The 18,498-nt window shown below is 42.2% G+C and overlaps 3 protein-coding genes and 3 long non-coding RNA genes across 8 annotated transcripts; 1 reads left to right on the top strand and 5 right to left on the bottom strand.

Annotated features, from left to right (window-relative positions):
- LOC110430852 lies at positions 259–839 on the top strand. Its single transcript, XR_002448239.1, has 3 exons — positions 259–289; positions 566–668; positions 816–839. It is a non-coding gene; the product is annotated as an uncharacterized LOC110430852 (long non-coding RNA).
- Positions 3,590–4,654, bottom strand: LOC110430706. Its single transcript, XR_002448051.1, has 3 exons — positions 4,364–4,654; positions 4,215–4,286; positions 3,590–4,114 (listed from the first exon to the last, which is right to left on the bottom strand). It is a non-coding gene; the product is annotated as an uncharacterized LOC110430706 (long non-coding RNA).
- On the bottom strand, positions 4,764–6,355 carry LOC110430833. The gene is made up of 5 exons (XM_021448876.1): positions 6,225–6,355; positions 5,602–5,724; positions 5,403–5,466; positions 5,113–5,184; positions 4,764–5,032 (listed from the first exon to the last, which is right to left on the bottom strand). Exons 2-5 carry the CDS (start codon positions 5,676–5,678, stop codon positions 4,817–4,819), a joined length of 429 nt encoding a protein of 142 aa, XP_021304551.1. The 5' UTR covers positions 5,679–5,724; positions 6,225–6,355; the 3' UTR covers positions 4,764–4,816.
- On the bottom strand, positions 6,244–8,725 carry LOC110431143. The gene is made up of 3 exons (XM_021449852.1): positions 8,252–8,725; positions 8,084–8,128; positions 6,244–6,315 (listed from the first exon to the last, which is right to left on the bottom strand). The coding sequence occupies exons 1-3, from the start codon at positions 8,723–8,725 to the stop codon at positions 6,244–6,246; spliced, it is 591 nt and encodes a 196-aa protein (XP_021305527.1).
- LOC8085354 lies at positions 13,006–13,717 on the bottom strand. 2 transcript variants are annotated; one of them, XM_021448658.1, is made up of 3 exons: positions 13,683–13,717; positions 13,529–13,597; positions 13,006–13,455 (listed from the first exon to the last, which is right to left on the bottom strand). In XM_021448658.1, exons 1-3 carry the CDS (start codon positions 13,693–13,695, stop codon positions 13,061–13,063), a joined length of 477 nt encoding a protein of 158 aa, XP_021304333.1. In that variant the 5' UTR covers positions 13,696–13,717; the 3' UTR covers positions 13,006–13,060. The 2 variants fall into 2 exon arrangements, with proteins under 2 accessions (XP_021304333.1, XP_021304335.1); XM_021448660.1 differs by having other exon boundaries at positions 13,008–13,452.
- Positions 14,965–17,033, bottom strand: LOC110430738. Of its 2 annotated transcripts, none has more exons than XR_002448107.1 (4): positions 16,954–17,033; positions 16,167–16,278; positions 15,361–15,440; positions 14,965–15,272 (listed from the first exon to the last, which is right to left on the bottom strand). It is a non-coding gene; the product is annotated as an uncharacterized LOC110430738 (long non-coding RNA). The 2 variants fall into 2 exon arrangements; XR_002448108.1 differs by having other exon boundaries at positions 16,172–16,278.

Here is an 18,498-nt window from a genome sequence, read left to right as displayed (position 1 = left end):
GCAAGCAGCCGCCGCTCTTCATGGCCCCAACGCCGGTGCCGTAGCATGCGCCACGGAGAAGGCGAGGGCGCTGCTGCAGCACCCTCGCCGGTGTTCACACGCAGCGAGCACCCTGGGCAGTGTGCGTGCACAGCCAATACTGCACTTGACCGCATCGAGTGGAAACACGGTGGGGGCAGATAACGCACGTACGCGAGGAGGAGATCCACGGCGGTGGCGCTCGTTGCTTCTTCGGTGGCGAGGTCGCACAAGGCACGAGAACCGATAGCCGGTACGCCTAGCCTCCCAGGTATGCGAAAGCTTCTAATTTGAATTTAGGGGTTGGTGAGTTAATGGGATTTGGGGAAACTTTTGTTGCACGGTTTGCATTTGAGGACTTTCTTATGATATGGCTTCGGATCTGAGATATTATTGAAGAACAGGAATTTAGAAATCGAAATTGATGTGATTCCCCTTCTTCTACATGCTTAATAACCGATCTTAGTCTTATTTAGCAGAGTCTAATGAAAATATTATTAGAGTTACCTGCTGGCTCATAGTGAAGACCCTCGCCTGCTCGATGCAGACGTGTACGGATGTCGTAGAGGTAGAGGATGCCGGACGCCGTCTTAGGGATGGCCAGCGGTCGGACGCAGGACTTCAGGGACACTCCCAAGCAACCCTACACGGTACACCCTAGTGCTATACTTAGGTTAGAGAGCAGCCGGAGGATGGACTCCCTAACTTTCTTATGTACTCAAGGCCGATCGTGCTCTTTCTGGGAAAGTTTGTATAATTGATATATGTCATTGATTGTTGCTTCCCTGTATGGCCAGAGTTAGGGAAGACCGCATGAGCCGAGTCCGCGTGCGAGCTGGCCAGAGGGCGAGGACTGGGGGATTGGGTTTCCTTGTGGGAAGAATGATGGTTTACTGTTCCTTCTGTATACAGCAAGATAGAATAGGGCTCCTGATTTTATTTCCAAAAAAACTCGATTTTATTAACTTTCCATTCCATTTGTTAATTACTCTCTATATTTGAACTTGGTACTTATATAATTTTATATTTTTAATCTTTATTCATTCAACTGTCAGCTTAACATTTCCACTGAGTTCAAATGTCATCACTAATTTGCTTAAAGTTTGACATTTTCCACTGGATAAAGCTAAAGTTGCTCTCTCTCTCTCTCTCTCTCTCTCTCTCTCTCAAATTTGTCATGTGTGTAGTTATTTTCTCTTTTGTTTGCTCGTATTACATATAATTCCATTATATCTGTAGCTAATAGAGTAAATCATATTGAATGCTACTTCTTCTCTGATCTGTAGTTTTGCTTGTAATTGTACTGGCACTCTTGCTGTACAGGATAATCTGTAGATACTTTTGTGTAGAAGTGGGTGAGGAAAAACTCTCAAGGGCTGACCAAATCTGCTGGTGATTATGTCTTCAAGTTTTGTTTTTTTCTTGGCTACTCTGGTGATTGCTTCTTATGCAGGAACACAAGCAAAGTGTCTAGGTGGCCGAGTGAAATATGCCAGAGTGGTTAGGTGGGAGTGATCAGAGTGGCCAAAGTGGTTGTGTTTTTGTTGTGTTTTTCTTTTTCCCTATAATTTTCTTCTTTGCTGACATTACATATCTTGTTTTAGGATGTACCAGACAATAGGCCATTATGGAATATCTTCTGTTGGCTGCTTTTCACTATTTTTGTCGCCTTGTTCTGATCTATTATTTTGTTCACTGTTGACCTGCAACACACACCTTTTTTTAATTGTTTCAGTGTAATGGTGATTATTTGAATTATTTTGGGTTGATAATTCTAGACGCCTGCTTATTACACTGGTCATTAATAGTAAGTAAAAAATGTCTGCACCCCATATTTTAGAATAGGCCTTATGTGGCGTGGACACAAACACCTAGGTAGTGTTGTACAAGTGACCACTTCAGTTTGGTGTTTGTAATTGGCCTATGATGAAACTTAAACTACTCTGAGGTGGCTGCATTTTTACTTCTCACTTTTTCTTGCATTTTGTCATGTCATTCATCAGATCTTTTGGAACCATTCACTGTCTAGCAACATTTGGGTCATGCTCAAGTAGATGGCAAAACAGTGTATGGTTGAACAACTCTGATGGTTGGCATGTGTTTTTTCTGAACTTCCCAAGTTGCCTATGTTTGGTCTATTCATTTAGATGGCAGCCACCAATTAAGCTGAGGCCTTTACGCTTTGTTTAATTAAGCTGAGGCCTTTACGCTTTGTTTCCATACAAATCAAAGATCTTCAATACTGAGTACACATATTTCGTTTCTACAAGCTTGGCTGACTGAGGCAAAACCGATATAACCAGTTTTCTCACCTTTTTCATATACTGAGTAAGGCTTTTCTATATGTCAGTTTCTTTAAATGCCTATGATGATTATAAAATTGGTTCAATAACTTGAATGCCATGAGCTTGTGAGGTACTGGACGGGTGCTTCTTTATGTGTTTTGTAGTTGTCATGATTGTCATCAAACCGTGAGACACGTCCATTCCCAATTAACACCTTGCTTATGATGAGGTGATGGCTGGGATGGACGTGTCTCACGCTTCCATGGCTGTCACGATCTTGGTTTGCTTCTATCTGTTTGTTTCTTATGCTCCGAGATCATGGCATTGAAAAAATGATAATAAATCTGAGGCGAATTGACTTGGAAATGACATGTACCCTTGTGAATCTATTATGTCCAGTTTTAGATTAGCCTGCTGATCTCATCGAATAGGCATATCTAGTAGATAACTTTATATTGATATTAGTATTATGAGTACTATCACTTGTGTGTATTGGAAGTAGTTACCTTGTGGCATTTTCCATCAATTTGTGTTTCGACAGCGTGCCCCCAAGAAGCAATTGGCTGCACCACGAAAAATTCATTACTTGCTGGGAGGCCAGGATATGTGAAAATATTTTTTCCTCGCTGGCGGAGGTACATCCCTGATCTGGTATATGTAGAAAAGCATAAAATGGCCTATATTTTGGAATTGAGTGAGCAACAAGCAGTAAAAGTGGCTATTTCTATAGTTATAGACATGATAGTACTCAATATTTTAGAAAATGCTCATTAGCTTTTAAATTGGCTTTTAAATTGTGTGTCGGCTCTATTATCTTCTGTTGTGGGTTTATTCACATACATGTCAATAGCCTTACAATTTGGTGGATATTATGACAGTAACCATTCTTTGCTCACGACAGGCCCATGGCTTTGCCATTCCGTTTTATCGACTGCTTGGTTGTCGTGTAAGGACGTCGGGCAACAGGTTCCCACCACCAAAGTGAGGGAGCAGTGCACAACCTCTCCCTTCTGCCCTTGTCTGGTTGCCTAATACATACTGAGCCATACAGTGAGTAATCTTCCTTACTAATAATTTTGATTAACATTGTGGCTTTTTCCCTTTGTAAAACTATGTGGCTTTTTCCCTTCTATTAAAAATTTGCATTGGAAAATCAAATAAAAATATGAATTAACTGGTATTGAAAAAAATTTATGATTGCTAAGTATCACCCCAATATAATTACATAGCTAGTGAGCATAGAAAAATATAGGTTGTAAGCTAAATTTGCATTGGAAATTCAAATAAAAATATCAATTAACTGGTATTGCAAAAAATTTATGATTGCTAAGTATCACCCCAATAGAATTACATAGCTAGTGAGCATAGAATAAGATAGGCTGTAAGCTATTTGTGCAGCAGGCACTCTTACTTGCGCTGCTGTCCTCTAGGCCTATATTATTTAACCCTCCTGGTCTGTTTGCCCATACACCACTGTCGGCCATGGTCTGATCTCTTCCCCACAGACTGCACTGGTCTCTTCCCCACTGACCCATATCCTCGTCTTCTTCTATACACCCGCATCCATCCCCATACAACGTGAACTGAGCCATGTAAATACGATGGGTGGAGTGGCAATTGAGGCACTCAGCGACCATAGCCACGGTTGCTACCAATGTAAGGGCGATGGTGGGGCATCTGTTGGGGCGCTCTGCGGTGACGAGGAGCGCCAACACAACGATTGCGCTCGATGAGACACGACACAGTGCCATGGGCAAACTGTTGAGCTCGTTGACGTTTGGATGCATCACCAAGCAGGCTATTGCGTAGGCCTATAAACCAAAAAACTTTTGCATCAATGCTATATGCAATAAATTAGATAAATGCAACTGCCTGTCCACAAAAAGGATAAATTAGATAAATGCATCTCACCTAGAAATGCGTCAGCCTGTGCACAAATTGGAGAAAAAACAATTTCGCTAAAATCGCCAGTGGTGACTCCACCTATCAAGCTCGAGCAAAATGTTAATAACTGAAGCTTTAATTGGTCAATAGATACGAGCACACCAGTAATGTAGTACCTCTCCTTGTATTCGTGCATAGATGGAGGGCAGCTAGAATATACAACTCCGATGCCGCTCGCCGCCATTCCCCGATGGTGTGACGCAAAATGTGTGGTTTCATGACGTTTATTATGATGAAGTTGTTTCTATGAGTTTCATCATTTACCGGTGACTAATTATAAAAGTATATCAATCTATTATAGTGTCGCACAACTAAACAAGTACCTTTCGTCCATCACCACCACATGTCTATATATACTCCTTGGGTCATCCCTTCCTTGTGTATTAGACACATATACAACAATACCAATGATATCTATAAACCAAAATGATAAGTGTTGCGAGATTCCAAATTAAGTTCATAAAGAGTTAACTATGTGTTGTTAAATATAAGCATATGAGATATATACCTGCAAAAATGAACTCATCCAAATTGTATACAGCCTGGAATGCCATAAACGTACGAGGAATCTAGGGAAACCCAAAAATACTTGTTTGTGCATTTACCGTGGAGTGTGTAGATAGATACACATAGAAGTCGGAATGCAAATGGAACATGAAGCTCATATCATCAATCCAAGTAGGCAAGAAGCCAACTCCAAAGAACTCATATTCTTGTCCTTGAACAAGTAAGCCGTCAAACCTCATGGTTTTATCATCATAGGCAACTGCTTCCATTTTGGTTCCCTGTAAAAGTGTTATAGCAAAAAAATAGATTTACTGATCGTATCTCCTCGTCCTCCAAAATATAAATTTACTAAATGTACCTCCTCATCCTTCAAAATTACACGCAAATATCGTGTACCACCGTGCTGCCGTATGTTGCCTTTCCAGAATACCTTAGTGTTTAAGGCCCATGTTGAGTCCCACCTCATGGAATTCAACCTATCTACAATCCCATCCAAATGAATGAAAATGTTAGCCAAAAAATAGATTTACTGATCGTATCTCCTCGTCCTCCAAAATATAAATTTACTAAATGTACCTCCTCATCCTTCAAAATTACACGCAAATATCGTGTACCACCGTGCTGCCGTATGTTGCCTTTCCAGAATACCTTAGCGTTTAATGCCCATGTTGAGAATATGTGTTCTATTCCCACCTCATGGAATTCAACACATCTACAATCCCATCCAAATGAATGAAAATGTTAAATTTTACATGAGTAAACCAAGCAACACACAAAATGACTGTCTCATCAACTAATTACAAGAATATTTGGACGTACATATACATATCAATCAAAATGTCTATACCTGTTAGCGGGTATCATTGCCGGAAGAGGGTCAGCAGACACCCTCTTTCTCTTAAGCGACACAACGGTGGAATTCATCTTGATATATGTCACCTGTAGCTGTCCTGTTTATGAAAGTATGTCCCTGCATATAAATAATTTATTGATGTTAAAAACCATAAAGTTGTATTCATTATCATAAACAAAAAAATACCTATTTGGACTGCGTGCCCGTACAAACAAAAATTAATATGTAAACAAAAATTAATATGGTTTCCTTCATGATTTGGCTCTTGGGTGTGGAGTCAATCTTTTTAGAAAGCCAAGTAATGGAACAAATTCATGGTGCCAGTGCTTAAGGTCCTAGACGAAATGAAGGTGGCACACTAAAATTTCTTATGGTTGCTATACATAAAGTCTTGAGCTGGCCTCATTTTTATTTTTTTATTTTTTTGCCTTGTTTCTATAGAGAGATTAACAAGCATGATAATTGTAGTTCGAAAACATTTGATGTTGTAGCTATAACATGTTTACATATAATCCTAATACTCATCTGACAACTATGATTAGAAGTCAAACTCAAAAGTTAATTTGGCATATATACATACTGAAAAGGAGTGTTGACTTGCATGACTTAAACCGTACCTGTGTTGTTTGTGCAGGTTCACGTCCAGAAACTCCTTGTAGGCGTCACAATACTCACGTCCAAAAACTCCTTGTAGGCGTCACAATACGTCTGCAGAATGCCAGAAAGAAGTGGCAGATGAAGCCCCCAATCCTGGAGTAATGTACACAGAAAATGATCTTAGATTGCTCTACTCCTCACTGGAGATAGAAAAAACCAGAAGGGACTTACGACAGCCACAGGCTAGTAGCAGATGGAGCCTGGTGCGTGAGAGCTAGACAGGTCGAGCAGGTATGAATTTGTAGGTGAGAGCGCGGTCGCGTCCTGTGATGATGTGCTTGATAGCCTGTGCAGGATGATTGTATTTATAGGTGAGGGCGCGGTTGAGTCCTGTGATGATGTGCGTGGTTTGCCTTCTTGATTTGCTACCAATTGATTGTTATTTTCCTAATTTACACGGCACCGAGAGAGGCAACTTTCTGATTTGCACTAATTCAGTATTGCCTTCCTGATTTGTATTAATTCACGATTACATGTAACATGGAAGGCGCATAAATTTTTGCCTTATTTGTTGCGGATGTTGCATGTGAAACCCAGGTCCCGATTTTTTTTCCGGACACGTGTGACGTTCGCTCGCTTGCTCGCCTCCCGGGTCCATGCATGATTTCCTGCCCGCTTCTCCCCGGCGTCCACGATCTCCTCCAATCACGCTTTGTCCTTCGTGGCTCTGCCCGGCTCTATCCTGCACTCCTGTCCTCTACATACATCATACCAAATCCGCGTTGCTCCTCCTCCCTCGCTGGTTCCTCAAGTCTTTCCATGCATGGTTGTATGCACACGGTGTTCAGTGCATTGACTCAATGCACGGCAAATGAAAGGGAAAGGAAAGCAGGCTTAGCAGCGCTTCCTGCCGTTGCCTTTTCTAGACTGTTGCTCCAGTTTATCGTAAAAATCAGAGCAATGTTAACAGCGATTTTGTGTCTAGAACATAACTTCACACATATTTCGTTAAGAAGAGGGCCAAAAGAATGACTTACTTGATGCAACTACAGGGCGAATCCATAGTGCCGGTTACAAAACCATAGAGAAAATATTTAAGAAACTAAACGACAAACAAAATATGAAATGTGTTGTGAACATTAGGTTCACATTCAAAATAAAACTATCATGATATTAGTTTCCCTTGCAACGCACGGGTATGATCCTAGTTGAATTTAAAGATACGTAGTATTATCCATGTGAAATGTATTTATATTTACTTGAACTTATATACATGAACATATTGACCATTGGTAGAGAAGGGTACAGGAAGCTAGCATACTGCTTGCATCTCTTTGAATTTTTTCTATTTGTATTTTCCACTTATTGATCAACGTAGTGACACGGGGATAACTCAATGCAAGAAGCATCCCCTTCACATAAGCATCATCTACCTGTGGAGTCTGATCAGCCATTGAAAATACCTAGGAACAACAACAAATATGGAGACAGTGAGATATTATTTTGCAAAAAAATTTGAATTAAAAAATTACAATTATCAGTCATTAAAATTATGTTACCTCGTCTATGGCGTTAGGACCTCCTTATAAACAATATTTTTCGTGAAAGTTCCATCTGTTGTTGGGGTCTTCTTATCCTTTTCTTTTTTATTTAACGCATTCTTAGATTTTTTCCCCACGGAATTATTTTTAGCATTTTTTTTCTCCATCTTTTTGACATCATCCTCTTGTGCCTCCGCATCAGGTGGTAGGGCAAGGATCTTAATATTTGTTCTTGATGTGGCTCTGGACATCACAACGTACAACTGGCCGTGAGAGAAGACCGGTGCGGGCAGGTACACACCCACGTTTGGGATAGTTTGGCCCTGTGACTTGTTTACCGTCATGGCAAAGCTCAGCCTGATAGGAAACTGCTTCCTCTTAAACTGGAAAGAAAACATTTCATCATCAGATAGGCATAGCGGTATTCGAGGAAGAAATACCCGCTTCCCAGCATGCTGCGCGACAACGATTTCAGCGTTGATTGTATTTCTTCGGAAACCCCGTACCACCAACCTTGTACCGTTGCATAGCCCATTGGCAGGGTCAATATTCCTAAGCAATATGACAGGACACCCGAACTTCAGCTTCAAGACATGTGGTGGCAGCCCGTTGGGGGTCAGGCTATTAAGAAACTCTGATGGATAGTAGTTATGTGGATCATCTACAGCGGTGTCAAAACTGTGATACACCGTCTCACCACCTTGGAACATATCAATCATTTTCATATTGATCATGTCCACCCAATCATTGCGTGTAGATAAAATCGCTCTGGTGGTGATGTAGTCTTTGTCCGCCATGTTTGCATTCAGATTTGGGAAGATGCTGTCAATCAGACTATGAAGATCTTTCTCGGCATCACCAGAGTACGGAATACAGATCTCATCTGAAATACGAACATTGCCATCTCCGTTAACCTCTTTCGTTCCACCACCAATGTGCAACAAATAATCTGCAAACCACGGATCACTCTGAGCCCTCATGTTGCGAACAAGCTTTAGGTGGCGCATGGATTCCCAAAGATACGACCTTCGTAGAGAAGCACCAACTATTTGAGCCCTAGATCCTTTCCGCACAACAGGGAGGACTTGTCTGAAATCCCACCAAGGACAACAGTCTTCCCACCAAAGGGTAGGTGTGACCGACCCATTATATCAGTAGGCTGTTGTCTAGTGCTTCTAAATTTTGCCTCTTTGTCATAGATGCCTCGTCCCAAATTATGAGAGCTGTTTGCTGCAACAACTTGGCAGTACCACTCTGTTTCGTGAATCTACAGCAACCGCCCTCTTGAAGAGTTAGGGGTATCTTGAAACGCGAGTGGGCCGTCCTCCCACCTGGCATTATAGTCACTGCGACCCCAGATGTAGCTGTGGCAACGACAATGGCTATGTAGTTTTGCGAGAAGTGCCCTATACAAAAATGTCTTTCCTGTCCCACCAGGTCCATCCACAAAGAATAGCCCGCCTTGTTTGCTGTAGACAGCTGTCATTATCTCATTGTAGGCAGACTTTTGCTCGGCGTTGAGTGAGTCACACAATAGCACATCTTTAGGATTCTGCTCAACGCTAGCTTCCTCAAATATCTCACGAGGTATATGGCTGGCATCATCATATGAGTGATCAATATCTGGAAGAGGAAATGACCTTATGTCCTTACCCATAGACTGCAACATGTTTCTAATGTCTATCAAAACCATCTGTTGTACAAGATCTGGGGATGGATTATTGCGGCTATAGTCCTCTGATATTGCATCGTAGTGTTTTATCCACAACCCCATCACATCATGCGGTTCGCATAATACCAATATTGTTGCAAATAGTCTTCGTAGAGAGGTAGGCATCTCGAACAAAGTAGCTTCTGTTAGACATTCATCTAGGGTATTATCCTCTTCGATTAGACCCCTCCTTTCTGCAGCTTCACGAAACGAAGGTAGTAGCACCCCATCAACTGTTCTGAGGTGTTCATATGAGGTAGCACCAGCAACATTGTTCAAGAGAACATGAAGAAAGTAACGTTCACCCTCGGCAGGATGAGCCGAGATGACTCTACCAATTTGGAAACAGAGTTTTTCCTTTTCTGCCAGAATTTGCCATCACACTGCCAGGTATAATACTCTGGGAAGTCCCAATATAAGATTTTGCGAGCTTCCTCATTATGCCTATTTGCATCGAAGTATGCTGTCAGCATTGACTCTTCTACACCTGGTCTATTAACGATCTTTTCGACCTTGTCCCGTTTATGAAATGCCACCATGTGCATGTCGGGTAGATGAAGCTGCAGCTGCTGTACTGGCGGATGGTTCTTGCTCAAGTCAAAGCCATATATCCTCCATAGCGCTTCTGGAGGCGTCACCCAACGGGCGTCTCTATACTGTTTGATCTCATCAATGTTTCCTTTCTCGTCCTCTTTGTATGTCTCTCTCATCACAACTGATGCCCTATCATGTCCCTTGTATATGTACTTGAACAGATACTTTACTGATTTAATGCTCCCACAAGCCTCAACATTTATATGGCAGTTGAAGGTACGAAGCAAGCAAGGATTGTAAGGCACGACCCATTGATTGTCCAGGTAATGGCCTCGAACCTTTAGCATCCAACCATCATTGCGTCGCCGATAGATGGGGTATGAATCCTTTCCTTGTGATGTTGCCTCACTGAATGGGCGTGGGTAACGGTTCTTGCATGACCCACGGCCTGCCGTGCACGGACAGGATGGATTAAGCATCCCGCAAGGACCATGCATCATATGCTTTGTAACCATCTTGTATAGCTCAGGGTACTTTTTCTTGTTTGGTAGTTCTGCACTAATGATCATGTCATATTGCTCGGGACATGTGAGCTTGTACTTTCGTTCCATTATTAGCAAGAAGTGTGCATGCAGCAATCCCCTCTTTTGGAACTCTACTACATATACGTAGGCCTTCACCTTACCAAGTATGTCTTTGTCCATCAACATTTTCTCATTGCATCCAACTTTGCTCTGAAGACCCGTGTGACGAGATCTGGGCGGTCCTGTTGTGTCTGGCCTGGGTAAAGTTCATTCTTGATCTCATCCCAATTAGGGTTGCATGTCATTGTGAGAAAGATATCAGGTTTACCATACTTTCGAACCAGAGCCATTGCATCCATGTATCGACGCCTCATGTCACGAGGTCCTTCGATGAATGACGAAGACAACACAGTATGCCGTCCAACATTCTCAGCAGACCCTTCACCCGAATGCATGCTATCCACGAGGCCTTGGTATAGGTTAGCCCTCAATGTATCCTGATTGTTCCTCATGTAGTCAAAATGTGAGTGTTGATATTTGATAACGCCATCAGGAAATGATCCGCAAGCGCACAGATATCGGTGAGCACTTCACCCGGGAGGTTATCTAGAGTATCGTATTTATATTTTTACCACTGGGAGAAAGCGTGCATCTGACTAACCAAATCTATTGCTACTACCCTTTAGGCTACAAACATGTGATTCGATGTGAGCGATGTATAGAGAAGACTACAACCGCACTCTCGTTCTAACCTTGGTAAGGATGATCTACTGTTCTATTGGGGAGGCTTACGGAATCTAGACACCACAAAGGATGTTCGACCCGCACCTTTAAACCCTACCGATCCTACTAACGGGATGTGGGCTACAAAGGTAACTCGGAAATGTCACGTTCCTCGCTACTACCACGGTCCGGCTAGACAGGGGATATCTATGAGTACCCTAGCCCAAACACCACGTTTATGCTAGCAATGATTACTCTAAACTCAACCGGAAGAGATTAAAGTAAACTCATAAATCAAAGAACAATAAGAACAAGAACTTACTAGAATTTAGAAGTCAAAATACTGAAGAATCCTAGGAGCAAGCCTCGGGTTAGGAGACTTGATCCCGCAGGTACAACCTCAGAGTAGACACTGACAGGCCGAGCTTCCTACGATCTATACCTCCACTCTATCTCTCTCAATCTAGTAGAACTAATTCTACTCTCATATTAGATGCTAAGCCCTATGAGGTGGGAACCCTAAGGAACCTCTCTCTCTGAATCCTCTCTAGAAAATATGCTCATGAATAATGGGATTGCCCTCCTCCAGGGGCCAGGTCTGCTTATATAGTCTCCTCAAGTGAACGTGGGCCGTTGGATCAAACCGACATTGATTGAACAGTTCTCCTTAGTTCTCCTTGATCCTTTAGGTCGGTGGAGCATAATCCGCGAGATTGAACGTGATTGGTGGAAACACCTGGGCGGGCGCCCAAGGGGGGAGGGCGGGCGCCCTGCCCCCGGGCCCGCTCGGCCTCCCGTTCGTTTTTGTGGCTTCTAGACTCTTCTAGATGATAGAAAATTGCGCGGCACGTTAATATCCCTATGTAAACTCAACATGTGGGCATTTCCTCCATATTTCCTGATAACCCCCTGCAGAAATAGACAAACACCAAAACTCGTGGAATTCTCTCAGATAAAACCCTAAGTCTGGGTGTTGGTTGCATTTGGATCCTTTTCTTTATTTATTTGATGATTATTTTTGGTACTTACGGACCGTCAACAGTGAGCTCTCAATCTTGATGTAGGTGTCGACGGCAAACTGCTGGAAAAGGCGTCGGCCATAGAGTATTGGATTAAATATCCCTGGCCGCATCTGAAACTTGTAGCAATAGTAGTCGCGTACTAAGACACATGTATTTGAAACAGGTTCTACAGAGAGACATTGTTTGAATTAGTATCATGAGTTTGCAGAAAGAGTTTACTTTTCACAAATCAAAGATCAATTTACCTCCATCGTCGTCACCATTCTCAGCACGCCTTTTACGGGTTGCTCGAGCTCGATCAATTTGAGCCATAGTTACACCCACTTTTGGAATGCAATTGTGCCACCCGAGCTCACCCTTTGGAAAGAACAACGGGTATGATAGTGAGTCGTAGCATGCATTATATGAGCGGATGCTATGTATAGACCAATCCTTCCCTTGGAGGAGAACACTATGCTCGAATGGGCCATGACGCTCACTACCCTCAACCCATACGGCGGCCACCTCTGATGTCAACGTCACATTATATGTTCTTTGATCAAGGCGTTGGTCAAGGTTCAGCTCAACTCAGTAATCCTCGAGGTTTTCAACATGACCCATACTCCTTAGTTGCTGAGAGTAGGGATTCCCTTCAAGGATCCCTACCAATTGTTGTATAACTTCTCTGTCCTCTTGAGCACATTGCTCACGACACTTGCTCATACGATGCTCGAGGGCCGGGTCGTCATCATAAAAATAAAGTTTGATGTGTCTTTTTTCGACACCCTCCTCTTTACCAAATGATCTTATGTTATGGTAAATCTAACCATGGGCACGAAATGTGTAGACACCACAGATTCGCATGTTAGTGGTGATACGATCTAGGTGGCAGTACAAAGACATGAAAGAGAAGTGGTCGTTGAAGTATCTGATGTTTGCACGAAAGTGCCTAGCATCAGCGTCCGAGCTTGACCACAACCTCATGAGCTCTGGTGGTGTCTCAGGACTTGAAAGATGGATCTTTCCACCCCTACAACAGAATCCGGGGGGTTCGCCATCGAATTTCTTTGCGTTACAGTGCTTGCAGTTCGGCACCAAGGCTAACATGTGCGACTCTGATGGGACATTAGCATAGACCCGGTCATATGGATCTGGGACATTAGGCTCATGATTCTCTTGCTCATATGTGTCGACATCGGTTCCCTCCTCCTCGTCTTCTAAGAAAAAGTTCACGTGTTACGTGTTGAATGAAAATTTATGAATTAAACTTTTTACTGTTACGCAATGTACCTTGACCGGCGAAAAAGTATGCCTCATCCTCTTCCTCGTCCTCCTCAAATATGACATCTTCGTCATAGTCTGTTTAACATGGCCACATATATGTTGAAAGAAATATTATGGCATATAAACACCAGAAAGAGATAAAATGTAATAAAGAAAATACCATCCTCGACCATAGAGTCTGATGTATGATCTTGTGCACCATATGGAGGTATTGAAGAGGTACCGTCAGCTAGAGACGGTTGTGTTTGTGTGCCTATACAATTATTAGGTGCTTGAATTGGAGTTTGTTGGGTGACACCATCTGTAGTAAGAGAAAGTATGAGTTTTTGTAATATGTTAGCGAAGAGAAAAAAAATCTTCCTAATATATGGTGAGGAAGGCTCATTATCGTTGCAAACAACACTCGATTGAGTCAGTCTGTTCGAATCGTTGCATTTTCCATCCGCACACCCTCTAGCCCTTCCTCCAATGTTTGCTTCAAAAACCCGATTGTGACGGGATAGAAGGGCATTTCTCTCGCCATTGGTCACTCGATGTCTATGTATGGTCTGTGCCGCAACCAATTCAGGGGTCTCGACTTCTGGATTCTGAACTACAGTTGGTGCAATGTGGACAGGCGTGCCATCGAATTCAGGTATTTCCATATCATCTAAAGACGCTTCAGGCGATTGAGGTGAAGGAGGGAAAATAATTTGAGGGTTGAAGTGAGGGCTCTCCATAGCAATTGAGTCCGTATGCAAATTGTTGGACCAGTTTTCCCTCACCATCCTATTGTAGTTTTTCTTGCTCTCTTTTCGTTTCTCCTTCTTTTCTTGTGGAGTCATTTGCAGTTTTCTTGCAGCGGTTATCTGTGCATTTTTTGCCGCATACGAGTTACGTCGTCTCTTATTTATTAGCGCCTTTGTTTAGGAGACATTGCAGCCCTTCGTGCTCTATCTAGCTCGCGCTTACGCTCTTTTGGACACGTGACAATGTCATTGATGGGACTGGATGTATCGACAACACCTATATATAATAAAAAAAAGTATGATTTTCAATAAAATATAGAGATACATTAATTCCGTGTTACATTGTCATGAATGACAATTGGGTTGGCCACTCTATTTTTCCTTCTCAAATAGATAAGATTAATAAAAAAATAATGTACCTGGGTTTAGATCAGGTGATGCAACAGTCAAGTCAAGCATGCCACTTTGATCTAAACATCTATCGGAGTAATTATCTACATATATATAATAATATTAAATTAACCTTGGCCTTACCATCATACAAACATAAGAAAAATTAATAATTAATCAGTAAAAAAACCAAAATGGTACATGTGTTTTCTTTATCACTCGGCATGGGTTTATATGAATTGTCTCGATGTAGCCGGTCACTATCTTCATAGCCATTGGTGTTTTCTGTGGTTGATTTAAATCCATCTGGTACAACATCATTATATCATTATATTCTAAATAAGCAAACAAATGACTAATACAAGTAGGTGATATACAATACTATATGTCTCACATAAACGAAAAAAATGGTAATACTAAATTCAAAAACGGAAAATTAGAATACGGTGGACCTCTAGACCCAGCAGCTAGTGAAGTTTCTGCCTTTTTTGATGATATTTTTCTCTACGTTTTTTATTTTTTTTCATCCCTTTCTTCTTGAGTCATTGTTGCATGTCGTGCCTTTTCTCTTTCCCTTTTACATTGCACACGTTCATCAGCTTGCACTTATGAAATTGATGTTGTATGAACAGCTGTTTGAAAATAAGTTCATACAAATTTACTTAATCACCACCAATAATACAAGTGAAAGCGTGTTTGGAAAAATGTATGAACAATTACCTCCATTAATGGAGTTTGTCAAGTCTGCAAATGGCGTACGACCTTCATTTTTTATAGGTTCCATTATGAACAATCTCTTCCTGATACCAAATGATAGAAATTAGATGCTCTAGCTTTTCCGAAGAAGGAATACACATGAGCTAGACGAAAACACATTATTCAACATGTTTTGATTTACGGTTAGGACCAGTGAAGAGCAATATGGGTCTATTTGGATCTAGAGGACTAACAGACATGGTTGAGTAAGAGCAAAAAAAAATATTCAGAATTGGCATTGTGACAAGGTCGGAGTATAAAGCAATCAACCATAGACAGGTAATAGCAAAAAAGAAAGTAAGAGCAAAAAGAAATAAATGACCAGCAAGTGTTGATTCTATTTTAAGAGGATTGTAAGCCAAATACTTCACAAATGCAACTGAACATACTTCTTAAGCATCATGAGCTCTTCCCCCCTAAGCATGACCTCTCTCTCCATAAGTAAGAAAGGCTCTAGTCACTGTTTGGCTATTTCAAGAAATGGGTATCTCCAAATTAAGAGTTGATTGTGCAAATGTGTTGTAAATTGCTTCTCTCTGTTTTTCAGATGCAGACAACACATAGAGGTAACTAATATGTTGGACTCACGATCATCTCCAACAACACAACAAAGGTAAGATTAATTACACAACAAAGTTAGGGTTGGCCGATTTTGCATAGCAGGAAGCAAAAAGAAGGGGGTTGGAACACCTGGTATCAGCAACGGTTGAGCGTTTAGGGTTGGCCGATTTTGCACAGCAGGAAGCAAAAAGAAGCGGGATGGCTTTGACCTCACCAGCGTCTTGTTCCTGTGCCGAGCTCGTCACCAGCTTCCTGTGCCGATTCGTCGTCACCAGCTCACCAGCGGTTGATAGGTGCGTCCGGGTTGGATGGATTTAGTAACTGCATGAGAAAAAAATTTAGCTAACGCACCAGTATTGAACTTGGAACTGTTATTTAGCCATTCAGTCAAAATAGAAAGTAAGACCTAAACAAATGTAAATACATCACTGATATTATTTCACCAATGCATGCATGAAAAAGCAAAAAGAAATAATTGACCAGCAAGTGTTTCAGTGCTTGACACGCTGCTCATTAAATTAAATACTCTCATATTATGCTCATATTCAGAGTACTTGCATATCTTTTAGCAATTGTGATCGCTGACAAAGAAATGTGTATGTCCAAAAAAACTATATGACAGAAGCCCTACTCTGCATCTAGGTAACAGAGAGAAGCAATTCACAACACATTTGCACAACCAAAAAGGGGAAAAACAATGCAGACTGCAATCAGTTAAGAGGTTGTTAATTTGTTACCACTGAGAATTGCCACCTCTGACACAAATGACCTATATAGCGACAGTGGTATAAAAAATCAATGTGGGGAGAGCTATTTCAATTCAGAGCAAAGTTTACCTAAAACTGTAGGCGTTAAATGACATATGGATCTACATACTAATGTTAGTTGAAGGTGATTGCACATGTACTACTAATAATCTTTGAAAGTAATCAATCAAAGTTATCTGGCATAATGTGTATACCAGTTCCGATTAAAATAAAGCATGAAATGGCATACCTGTTTGGCTCTAGTCGCTGGTGGCGGCAGCGCCCACTCCAACTTCGTGGTTGTTATGATTCCCGAAGAAGCAGTGACAACGTACATACACTGTAAACCAGCGAAATTCATTTATGCTGAGTCGACAAGAACCATTTATGCATGTCATAGGAACAGGAACATATAAGTTACCAGTAATAACTTATACGGCCAACAGAAGCACACTATCAGCATGTAGCACTCATCCTGATTATGAAAGGGGGCGATTCTGTTACATTACATTTGAAAAAAAACTAATTGAACAGATGGTACAAAGACTTTGGGCCTTTGGCCATGGGAATGGTCAAATGTATTCAGGATCTCCTGAAACCCATGCAGATCAACAAAAGAAATCTGTCTCTCTCTATTTTAGCGTATAGTAAATCAATCGTAAACCATCCAGAGGGAAAAAGTACATGGTGGTAGCATTAGAATATAAACCATACCAGATAAACGACCTGCATACTTAATTGCCTAGCAGTACCTGTTCCACTCATTACTCGATGGAATTTGGTTGTGCAAATGTGTTGCAGGCGGCTAGCTATTGCAGCCCCTATTACTAATTGCCGCTATTACATTTAGGCGGTTGGAATTTGGCCATGGGCTTTACCATAGTGGCTCACCGGTTGGCGCGCAGGCAGGAGAGCGTCGCAGGGTCGCCGTGGCTCCGTAGCTGGGCGTGGCGGTGTAGAAGGGCTCGGTCGAGGATGCGGGACGTGACGGCTCGACGCAGGTGCCGAGCAGGATGCGGGTGCGGGCGAACGTGGGTTGGTGAGCTGCCCACGAGGAGGATCTTGGAGCGGGGCGACGAGGAGGATGAGGGGGGGCTCTGCGCTGCGGATGAGGGGGGCTCTGCGCCGAGGAGGCGGATCCGGGAGGGGGCGATGCGGAGGATACGGGAGCGGGGCGACGAGGAGGATGAGAGGGGGGGGCTCTGCGCCGAGGAGGATCTGGACGGCGGCGCCGAGAAGGAGGATCTGAGCGGGGCGCCGAGGAGCCGGAAGTGGGAGGGGGCGCCGCGGAGGATACGGGAGCGGGGCGCGAGGATGGAAGGGGAGCGGGGCGAGAGGATGGAGCGATTTTGTTTCTTTTTTTGGGCGGAAGAGAGAGCCGGGCGGGATGACCGTCGCAGGAGGCAGGACGAAAGCGCGAGGGGAGAATGTCGCACCAAAAGTTTGTCCATCTTTTAGTCTTTTTAGTTGTAGGAGATATATTCACTCTACGTTACAAATCTTAGTATTTTCCTCTGTAAATTTGGTCAAACATGAAAATGCTTTGACTCTCCAAGATTGTTAGAATGACTTACAATTTGGGATGGAGAGTATTATTTATGGTATAAAATTACTCCCTTTGTCCCTAAAAGAATACATTTATAGCTAATTTAGAACAAATTAGCAAACAAGAGAAAACACCTTGATACCCCTTATTAAACTTATTAACTTTAACTGCAGTCGCCACTCATTGAGTTTTGTTGTTTCTAATAATGTATTAAAATTTGTTGCACCCATTGAATTAACTATTGGAGCA

This window comes from Sorghum bicolor, chromosome 10, assembly GCF_000003195.3.
Source record: "Sorghum bicolor cultivar BTx623 chromosome 10, Sorghum_bicolor_NCBIv3, whole genome shotgun sequence".
Classification (NCBI taxonomy): Eukaryota; Viridiplantae; Streptophyta; class Magnoliopsida; order Poales; family Poaceae; genus Sorghum; species Sorghum bicolor.
The sequence above is the reverse complement of the archived record's forward strand: the minus strand, read 5'-3'. Positions and strand labels throughout refer to the sequence as shown.